This window comes from Amborella trichopoda, chromosome 9 (genome assembly GCF_054954075.1).
Source record: "Amborella trichopoda isolate Santa Cruz 75 chromosome 9, AtrichopodaSantaCruz75HAP2 v2.0, whole genome shotgun sequence".
Taxonomy (NCBI): domain Eukaryota; kingdom Viridiplantae; phylum Streptophyta; class Magnoliopsida; order Amborellales; family Amborellaceae; genus Amborella; species Amborella trichopoda.
Window position 1 is genome coordinate 9,154,034 of NC_142344.1, and position 11,788 is coordinate 9,165,821.

The 11,788-nt window shown below is 36.1% G+C and overlaps 1 protein-coding gene across 1 annotated transcript; it reads right to left on the bottom strand.

The window, feature by feature from the left end:
- Nucleotides 1–8,465: 8,465 nt before the first annotated feature.
- Nucleotides 8,466–9,737, bottom strand: LOC18424199 (pentatricopeptide repeat-containing protein At2g29760, chloroplastic). The gene has a single exon (XM_006828790.2). It carries the CDS (start codon nucleotides 9,735–9,737, stop codon nucleotides 8,466–8,468), a length of 1,272 nt encoding a protein of 423 aa, XP_006828853.2.
- Nucleotides 9,738–11,788: the final 2,051 nt, after the last annotated feature.

Genomic DNA, 11,788 nt, shown 5'->3' on the forward strand with positions numbered 1-11,788 from the left:
AGCCATTTTACATAAGCCATTTTAACTCAAAAATCCACCTCTAAGTGAATAAATTACATCCAATTGAGTACATTTTCTGATAAACAACAATATAAGGAATCAAAACCCTAAATTTTTAACACATTATTTCTAATATATCATAAAAAAAAAATCAAAAGGCGGAAAAAAAAAAAAAAAAAAAAAAAAACTGCGCAATTTTGGTTCCGCAGACATCTCTGTGTTCATCTCAAATTTCATGCTGTAATTGACCAAATTACATAAAATTGAAAATTTTAAATCATAATAGACACAATAAAGATTAAAAACCCTACAAATTGAACTCATTATCTTCAAAATATGTCGTGAAATAAATCATATGGCGGAAAAAAAAAAAACCCAAACTTCTTACCTGATTTTGTGAACCGAAGCCTTCAATCTCCAAAAAACTCTGTTTTTCTCAACGATTATCACAAATTAGTAACAAAAGGTTTTGATGCACAACTTTACGATCAAAATGCCTACAAATTTTGAAAGATTCATGCCCTATTTGGCATGAAACATAAGGAAAGGCGAAAACCCTAAAAATGCAAGCTGAATAAAGCTGTTTACAGCCTGCAAATTAGATCACATGCCAAAAAAAAACAAGAAAAATGATAAAAAAATGACAAATTTCGAAAAATCCCGTGAAGAACACTGTGCAACCCGTGTTCTTCACGGACTCGCCGATTCCGTACAGTGAATTGGCGAGTCACTGTGCAAAATCGTCCGGTTCTCTCTAGAACCGGACGATTCCCGTTTTTTTAACAGATTCGATCCCCCCATGGCGATTCTAGAGCCGAACCGAGCGAGTCTGATTCGACTCGGCGTTTTTTTAAACACTGCTTGAAACTATCAAAGAAAATGTGTCCATTAAATAATAGTGACAAAGCTGAAATGGAAAGAATTCCATATGCTCAAGCTGTAGGATGCATAAATTATGTCATGTTGTGTGCAAGACCTGATTTAAGTCATGCATATGGTCTTGTAAGTAGATTTCAAAGTAATCCTGGGATGGCCCATTGGCAAGCTGTAAAAAGGATACTCAGATATATTCAGAAAACTAAAAATTACAAGTTCTGCTTCCAAGCTGACAACTTAGAGGTTACTAGGTACTCTGATGTAGATTTTGTAGGAGACCCAGATGATACAAAATCAACATCATGAATTATATTCCTCTTTGGAGGTGGATGTGTTTCTTGGTCTAATAAGAAACAAGGTTGTGTAGCTCGGTATACTATGGAAGCCGAGTATATTGCTTGTAGCATTGCTACAACTTATGCCGTCTGGATTAAATGCTTCATAAATGATTTGAAGTTGTACATAGCCGACGGACTTGTTAAATTTTTTTGTGATAATCAATTAGAAATGGAGCTTATAGTTCTAAAGATAAGCACATTGAAATTGATTATCATTATATTTATGATACTATTGGAAATAATGAAACAATTGTAAGTTTTTTGCCATTTTCATATATGATTGCAGACCCTTTAACAAAGGGATTGAGTGCAGAAATATTATCAAAGCATGTAGCTTTGATGAGACTTGAAAATATTTAAGTCAAGAATTCCCAAATGAGATATTTTTTTGTGTCTTGGTCATGAGAGGAAAAACCACATTAGCGTGAAAAACCATAACTTGACTTTGGATATTTTTTGTTATGAGATGTACAACCGCACTTGCGTGAAAGCCTCATGACAAAAATATACACATAAATATTAAATTCATTAAGTGGTAAAGACTTTATGATATTTCAATATATCTAGCGCTCATGGCCAAGTGGGAGATTTCAAAAGAAAGCCGAACCTTGAAAAACGACCTCCTCCATCCCTCTTTAAGAAAGGTTTCATGGCCATGGAAAAAGCCTGATCTCTGTAATCGATAGTCTCACAACACTGCCCCTAATCCTGGGAGTGTGTCCATCTCTTCCCTCAAGTTTTCAACACGATGTGGGGTCGAGAACCACCAACCTAGACTTTGAATCTGTCGATACCAAACTGTTTTAGAAAGATATGCTTCTACACCCCTCTAAAACCCCACTTTCATATATATATATATATATATATATATATATATATATATATATATATATATATATATATATATATATATATATATATATATATATTATTATTATTTTTAGGTCCTCATAAATCCCCCTACCCATAGACCTGTATTTTTAATTTATTTTCTGAAATAGTGATAAGCAGGAATCGGGAAATTAGACGTTTGATGACATTGTATTAAACATATCAAAATTGCCTTGATAGACCATTATTCATATGAGATATTAAATTTGCTAGTTTTTTTCATATTTGTAATACAAAGTTGTTCGGAAAAAAAGTTGGTGGACTATAGGATCAATTAGTGAAGGCTATAAGTAAGGAATTGAAGGCTAACCTTCCTAGTTTAAGGCATGCAAGGAGGGTTGTTTCAAAACATCAATGACCACTTACTGATTTAAATCAGAGTGCATAAGGTTTGCATCGTCCCTCGGACACTTGAAAATAGAGGCTCAAGATATTATTTCATTTATTAAATGAACTAAAATAGAGCTGCCTCAACCTTAGAGAGACAAAGTGATAAAGAGAGGAAACATGCGTAAAAAAAATGTGTTAAATCATTATTTATAGAGTGAAAAAGTGGCCGTTATATTGAGATTTGTAACTTTTCAATAGTTTTGGGACTCTTTATTTGAATGGTTGATAACTACCCAACAATCATTATATATTTTTTTTGACAAAATTAATGAACTTTTATTAATGAAAAGATATTACATCAATGAAATAACATTTTCCGAGACCACCATCGTATAATGAGCACCATGATGAGAGAAAACTCTCAAAGAAGCCTTTAGGCCTAAGATTTGTAGTCAAACCGATTTCAACTACCAAGGCACTCTTTGCCATCTTATAACTTTCAACAAGTGACCGTCTACACTGCAAAAGTCCCCTGCATGCTTCTCTGTAAAAAATTTCAAATCTTCGAGTAGGGATGAGAATTCAGCATGGTTTGGTAGTAGTGATTAATTGTTATAACTATCTAAATAATTACTATTATATGGATATTAACTTCAAACTTTGAAAATCTAAATTATGATTTTTAAGATTTGATTTCAGAATTTCAAAATTCAAAATAAAGAATTTATTTACAACATCGGACCTTGAAAAAATAAGAAAATAAAAATTGAAAAAATGGATATGAACTTGAAAAAAGCCAAAATCAGGGATATGCGCATAGATTTCCCAATGAACTTCTATTTCTCACTAAATCACCAAATATTACTCATTTTGTTTAAGACAAATTTGATAAACTATAGCTTAATCTTTCTATATTGTGGAATTAAGGCTAATTTTGGTCCTTTTTTTTAATGAATAAAGGCTAATTTTGGTCCTTCATGCCTATAACTGGAGTGATATATTTAGAGCACAAATAAATGCACACACTCGAGTGATTTATATAAGGCACAAATAAAAATGCATCGTACTTCTCCCGCCTGCGCCCTGAGTTTTGATCAATATTGAAAGGGAGCGGTTCTTATAAGGTTGCAATCTTAAATAATCCAATTAAGACACACTTTAAAATTTATCATAACATATTATTTTATTGTAAAAGTTTTTTAGTATTATCTTAAAATCTATTTTCATACTTAATTAAAAAATTTTAAAATCCAAAAATGGTTAAAATCAAGTAGATCTATAAATATATGAAAATCTTGAAAATGGACTGTATAAATAATGTGTTGCAAGATGCATTATTTTCAAGACTCAAAAACTTTTTTTTTTTTTTATATTCATACATCTCGATGTTGAGATGATCGATTAGAGGGCTTTTTCAGCATTAAAATAACATTTTCGATAGATTTTTGAGGTCCATATGTGATTCTACATTTTCATGTTGCAACTTTATTAAAACTTTTCCCATATTGAAAACTAGGTTGCGGATTGCACTAGAGTCAAATCGTCCTCTGTCGGCTAGGGTTAGCAACCTAGTTAACCACTTTCTTATTTTTCTTTACCCCAAAATATTTCCTATTCCCTAGGCACAAATCGTGTTTAAATTTTTTCAAAAATATCTATGGGCACAAATTGTTTCCTTAAAATCTATTTTTTTTAATTAATTTTTAATTTTAGTTGGATATGTTTTATTTAGTCATGTTTTAAATATATTTTTTATATTTTATTATATTTTTTTGCTTTGTCTTATTTTTTTTAACACCCGTGACTTGCTTGGTTAGACCGGTTGAACCGGCCGGTTTAACCGCTTTGGACCCTATATCCGGTTAACCATTCCATATTGATTTTCCTACACCGGTCCAGCCTTTCCTTTGCCGGACCGTCCACTTTTCCATCATTGTTCGACAATGGCTACGTCGATCAGCACAGTTTTCTCTCTCTTTCTTGCTCGGTACTTCAGACCGACGTCAAAGTATCCTTTAAAACTCTCTGGAGACTATGGTTTTCTTTCCCTGAGGCTTGAAGTGCAGGTGTAAAACCCAGTCGAAAACTCTGATTTTCTGGTGAAACCCGGGTACCTTTGCCCAACCCAACTTGAAACCCACCTCTGACCCCTAAACGCCAATGATACTTTTCGGGATACCTGGCTAAAAATCTCAATCTTATGGAAAAACCCACGGCGCCTTCTAGTTAACACATACCCGAAGAAGAGAAGGATTGGATATTAAAGAAGGAAGATTGATTCATGCAGGATGGACTGCATTTCTACATGTGAGGTCCAGAGGTATAGAGTATCCATCTTAAAGATAGATGCAAATGGATGGTCCATTTAAAAACAATTGAAACTATCGGCCCAAATGTTTCCTCAATAGAATTATTATATTTAATTTTTAAAAGTTATTTATTTATTCATATTCACGAACTCCATGTTAAAGATTACATGTCCGTAAATATTAAGTCCAAAAATCCATTTCAAAAATATATTTTTTAGAGGCACCTCATTGCTACATGGACTAGTAGGAACCGGGTCCATTAAAAAAATGCCTCATTTCTAAACTCCCATATCTTAGAGCAGAAGTTAACAGCTATTAAGTTGCCGGAGACTAAAATTCTTTCCGGCAAAATTCCTGCCCAAAACAACCATTATTCATCCCAAAACCAAGCAAAGAGCCTCTCCCTGATGTGAACCTTCATCACCAAAAATCTCTTGTTTAGCGAGCATAAAGCTTAGATGAAGCCAAGAACAAAGAAGAAGGCCTGTAAAAGGGGCCTAGAGTTGAGAGGCCAAGAGTTTGTTGGGTGGAGAGTGGCCAAGCCACTCGCGCACTCTTCATAAAATAACAACCAAGGTTAATATCGCCATTCAAATTTTAAAATGCAAGCAATGTACTAAAAATGCAGGCAACATCCAGGTTCGAGACAAGCCAATGAGCAGCAAAAAAAGGCTCGAGATGTAAACCTCGGAAGTACACATGTTAACAGGGCCACGTTTGTTCTCAAAACTGTCACAGCGGCTCCATTGATCTCTCCTTAGACTCATTTACAGGCCAAGTCCCAAGTTCAATCCCTGACCTACCAAGGTTGTTTGTGAGTCTTTGAGTTGCAAGGCAATGGAGTATCAAGTACCATTCTATGACCAAGGAATTTGCCAAATGCCTTCACACATCGAAGAAAACTCACAAAATGGTTTATTCTCCATTGAAATCACAACAATCAGCACAACATAATGTGGTATTGGATGCCTCGAGGCCAGTGGGATTAGCCACTGGATATGTGTGTGAATCGCTGTTGTCTAGATTCATTACTTCAAGGATAGGGCAGTCGATCAGAATTGCCCAGGCCAAAATTGAAGCCACAGAATGAGGGGTTTGTCAAGTGGACAAAACTAGCCTCATTGCCCTCTGTTCCAGTTCAATAAAGATCGATGATTCGGGCACCAGTGATCCGAAACAACAATTGGAGTCATTTGAAGAACACATAAGCAGGATTGATGATTGGTTCAGATGCATCGATAGTCAGTTGATCCGAACTCATGTCGCCCTCCTTAACATCCTAACAATCTAGATCTAGACTGCTCCTATGTTTCAGCTCTTGGCATCTGCTTTCCATAGGATTTGACCCACAGTTCCTTTTTTTATTTTTTGGGTAAGTGACCCACGGTTCCTTGAGATTAGTCTATAAGTATATAACAATAGGAAATGTATATAATGAGGCTATTTACTTTTGATACAAGAATATCACAATCATCATCGACCGTTAGATTTAAAATTGGGTGGTTGAAGATGTGTCAATGTTTAAACACAAAGTCCAAAATAAAATTTTTCAAACAATTAGACACACTTTCATCTGTTAAATTTCACATCCAATGACTAAAAGTGATTGTGACTTCCTTATACCAAAAATAAATAGCTTCATAGTATACAATCCCATAACAATCGGGGCATATATACTTAATTAAAGATAATGAAATAAGTGGCGCTTAGAGAAAGAAGGGAGAAAGGTAGACTTTATATCATAAAAACATAAAAGAGATACTCTTTTTATACAACTTCATAATTTCAAGGGTGCGGTTTGTATAGAGCCGAGGCTCGAAATAATCAAATTAGAGCCCACTTTCAAATAGTGTCAAAAAATATGATTTTCACACTGGAAATTTTTGTGATAGCCTTAAAATATGTTTTCATCTTTATTATAAAAATTTAAAGCTTCTAAAATAGTGTATATCGAGCATATATACGAAAATCTTGAAAACTGAAGGTCAAAAAATGCATTACAAGATGCACTATTTCCAAAACTTAAAATCTCTTTGTTTTTTCTAATGTCCTTGCATATTGATGCCGAGATGATCAATTTGATGATATTTAAACCTCTTTTAGTGAAATTTTTGAGGTAGGTTCTAATTTGATTATTTAGATCGTAGGCTCTATATAAACTTTTCCCCAATTTTCAAAGCTCTAAAAGCTACAAAAACTAAGCCTCATGTGTGGCATATTCCCCAAGTGAGGTGATGCGGGACTAATACCCACTATGGTGAAGGCACTCGAAGTAGGGACCAAAAGTATCTTTATCATTTAGCTCCACCCTAAATTTCCAAAATCCCCTTGTTAAGGATTCAAATTATGAATGGTACAATTTGATTACTTTTTACTATTTTTTAAAAAGAGGAATACGAGGGAAATAAAATTCAGAAAGCAACATTTCTTAATGGTAACTGGATTGACCAGAGGGACTAGCAAAACCAGTCCAAATTGATGAATCATCAATCCCGGTGACACATCTGATTTACTACTCCCACCACTCGTATGCCCTCGGACTCTTACGGGCAAATTTGTGCTGCCAAAGTCCCCACGTCCATAAAGTTTGGAAGTGAAAGTGGTAGATTTCTAAAAACAAAAAAATGTCAATTGACAAGTTTTTAGGGTGCAGTTGGCATATAGATGCATCCTTAGCTGTAGAGATACGGTGCACCTTCAAATTTTATCATGGTATATAATTTTGATGTCTTTTTAAGATTATCTCAAAATCTATTTTTATATCTAATTCTAAAATTTTAATTTTAAAAATGATTAAAATCAAGGAGATCTATAAACATATGAAAATCCTGAAAATAGACGGTGTAGATAATATGTTGTAAAATGCACTATTTCTGAAACTTAAAATCTTTTTATTTTTCATGGTCATACATGTCGATATCGAGATGATCAATCAAAGGGTTTTTCAACATTAAAACTACCTTTTCTGATGGATTTTTGAAGTGCGTCCATAGTTATACATTATAATGTTGCATCCTTATATAAATTTTTTCTTTTATTTAATGTATTCAACATGGACATTTGATATCCTTGTCCCATAATACATTAACTTTTTTGTCTAGGGGTATCTTAGATAATTAATAAAAAAATAAAGTAAAAATTCTTGATAGAAATAAAAATATTTATCAACAATAAGAGATTGTATACAATGAGACCATTTACCTTTGCTACAAGGAATTCACAATTGCTTATAATTATTTGATGTGAAATCTGATAGTTCGGGTGTATCACAAGTTTGAGAAATTTTATTTTGAACTTCGAGCTTGGTCAATGAAATAAATGTAGTCATCCAATTTTATATCCAATGATCAAAATTAATTGTGACCACTTTGTACTAAAAAGTAAATGATCTCATTATATCATTTACCAAACAATAATGTTTCTTTAGGTCCCCTCTAAATCCCACCTATAAATCTCGTTATTTCTATTTCTATTTTAATTTATTTATTTTTAATATTTTTCTAGATCACAAATTTAGCCTGATATAGATCACTAATTCAGCGATCCGACTCAAATCTTATCAGTAAACAATTCAGCCTACCAATCAAGGTCTTAAAAAACCGCTTCAAACTAATTACTAATTACTAATTCAGAGGATTTCCAAAATCTTATAACAATACATAAATTAAGATTGAAAAAAGATATAGGTAGGTACGTTTCGAAGTACAATCCCATCCGGTCGTCAAACCCCGCCGCCCACGTAAGATCTCAACCGTCGATCAAGTTCATCAACCATACCATAGATTTCTCTCGCCCTAGAATGAGACACATCCCCTGCCAAAAACTGATGGAGCATGCCATCCACCTCTATACAACTGCTCCCGGCCCTCCTCTCAACCCCCATCTCAACCATTCTCTCTCTCCTTCTAACCGCCCCCTCTCTATCCCCAACCATCTCGTGCACATGTGCAAATCCCACGTGCCGTCCCGCACATGAGGGGTCCATCTCCATGAGCCATCTTGCCGCACGTGCGGCAAGCTGTGTCTCGCCGCTAGCCCAGCACCCGCACCACAATGCACCCCACATGTGCACATCGGGCTCGAAAGGCATTGCGTCCATGAACCCGTGAGCCTCATGTACGAGCCCACCTCGAGCCAAGACATCCACCACGCACCCAAAATGGTCAGAATCAGGTTCGATCCCAAATATACGTTTCATGAAGTCTAGACATATGAGCGCGTCTTGAACTAGGCCGGCATGGCTGCAAGCCATTAAAGTGCAGAGGAACGTAACCCTATCGGGCTTTAGGTCCACCTTTAGGACCTGAGAAAGGAGCGAAAGCGCACCCAACCCGCACCCATGGACCGCTAGGCCAGTCATCATGGTGTTATACGACTCAATGTTCTTCGGCTTGATGCTCACAAATTGCTGAAATGCTAGGTCTAGCCGGCCACACTTGGCGTACATATGCACCAGCGCGTTGCTGAGTGTCACAGTGCATGCAACACGAGCCCGGTGCAAATAAGCATGAGCCCACTGGCCCTGCGCAAGCGAGGCCACCTGCGCACAAGCTGAGAGCACAATGGTGAGTGTCGTCGCATTGGGTCGCAAGCCTACACTCTGCATATTGACAAATAGAAGCAGCGCCTCGTGTGCGTGGCCCGCCTGCGCATAGCCAGAAATCATGGCGTTGAAAGCCACCAAATCTCTTTGAGGCATCGCGTCGAACATTTTGCGCGCTTCTGTTATGTCACCGTTCTGCGCCTGCACACCGAGCATAGCAGTGAGGGTGGCCATGTCCTTCTGAGAAGTTTCATTGAAGGCTTGGCGAGCCAGCTCCAGCGAGCCGAGGTTCGCATAAAGACAAATGAGGGCATTGGCGACGAAGGGGTGGGTGTGCAAGCCCGTGATTATGGCGCGGGCGTGGAGGGCTCGGCCGTGTGCAAAGGTGGAGGCCCTTATGGCGGAGGTGAGGGCGTGTGGGTCCATGGAAAGGTTGGTTATGGTGGTCATGAGTTAACACAGTGGTCCCTCGCCCAAATGCTCTCTATTTAGTTGAAATTTTCAATGTTATATTTACTCTCTCCTCTTTATATAAGGTTGCATTCTTCAAATGTAGTATTAGGGTGCAAATCCAAAATCCATCATAAAATAATGTTTACTCGCACATTTCAATATCCAGATGTATGAATATAAAAAGAAAATATATTTCGAGTTTCAAAAAATAGTACGTTATAATGTTTCAAAAATTGTGTATCTTGCAATACATTATCTGTTATAATGTTTCAAAAATAGTGTATCTTGCAATACATTATCTGAACTGTATAATTTCAAGATTTTCATGTGTTTATAGATCTACTTGATGTGAACCATTTATGGAGTTTAAAATTTTATAATTGGATATCAAAATAAATTCTCGAGCTATCCTAACAATTTTCTACACCAAAATTACCTTTATGATAAAATTTAGAGGAGCGCCTTAATTTGATTGTTTAAGGTTGCAAACTTATACGAACGACACCCTTTACAAATTACTAGTGTTTGTTTTCAAAACCAAGTGATTTTTTATTCGGAACGTTGATCTGGATGGGAATTTTGTCAGATGGAACCAACTTCAAGATGGTATGGTCCTAGACCGGTTCTCCTTAAGACCCCCTTTTTCTATTCTTTTTTTTTTTTTTATCTTATCTAATATTTGAGTCCCCTCTAAATTCGACCCTATAACCTCTTATTTAAAGTTTTATTGTAGTTCACTGTTTTTCAATATTTTTTAAATCATCGATTCGGATCAATCCAAATCGCCAATCCAATGATTTGACATAAATCGTGTAAAATTTTGCAGAAGCACTGCTTCCAATTGTAAAATCTGGCACAACTAAATGAGATAAACACTTGCTTCCATTATTAAAAAAAAATATTATGACATATTTTTAACACTCATCCAACCCATCCTCTATTTTCTAACTCATATAACATATTCTAACTCTACTTAAGGCTTGCACGCACACCCTATTTATGAGCATATGGAACCGCCTCACCGCCTCACTACATGGATCATGATGCTCCACTTTTGGCCCATGCTTTTGTTCAGTGTCTGTCTTAACAACCGACTTATATGAACCGCTATAGAGAACGAGGTAATAGCATAAGGGAGGGCCATATTTTAGCTTTTTAACAATTCTGCCCCTCAACACTGGCTCTTCTTTACAACCAATTATCTGATTATGCCGAGTCTTTTTTTTAGTTTAGCAAATTTGGTGACATTAAGCCTTTTGGTAAATATATCAGCAATTTGTTCTTCTATCCTTATTGACATTAGTGAGAGCTCTTCATTTAAGACCTTTTCTCATGTATAATGATGATGAACTTCAATGTATTTTATCCTTGCATGAAAGATGGGGTTCTCAGTCAGTCGAATGGCTGATAGGTTGTCACAAAAAAGTGACACTGGTTTCTCAATTGGCTGATGCAAGTTCTCCAACAGAAGTGATAGCCATGTGAATTCCTATGCAGCCATCGCTGTAGATCTATATTCCGCTTCGGTGGTTGATAAGGAAACATTGGGTTGTCTCTTATGACACCAAGAGCTGTTGCTGCTGATCCAAAGCTGAAAGAATATCTAGTGGTAGATCGGCGAGTCGTTTGGTCACCAGGCAAATGAGCCTCACAATATTCGATCAACTCTCACTTTTCCTTCTTACATAACAATTCGTAATCAGCCGAACCTTTGATGTATCGCAGTATTCTACGAACGGCCTCTAGATGAGATTTCTTTGGATTCTACATGAATCGACTAACTACTCCGACAACATATACAATATCAGGCTTAGTCAATGTCAAATAGATCAAAGTGCTGACAATATGTCTATACATGATTGGGTCCTTGAGATCTTCTCCTTCATCTACGCTTAGCCTCATGTTTCTCCATTGGTTTTGAGATTGGTTTGCAATCGACCATTCCGTACTTTTGTAATAAGTCTCTAGTCTACTTTTGCTGACACAAGAAGAGTCCTTCCTTTACTTGATCAATTTCGAGACCCAAAATATGTTTAAGCTCTCCAAGC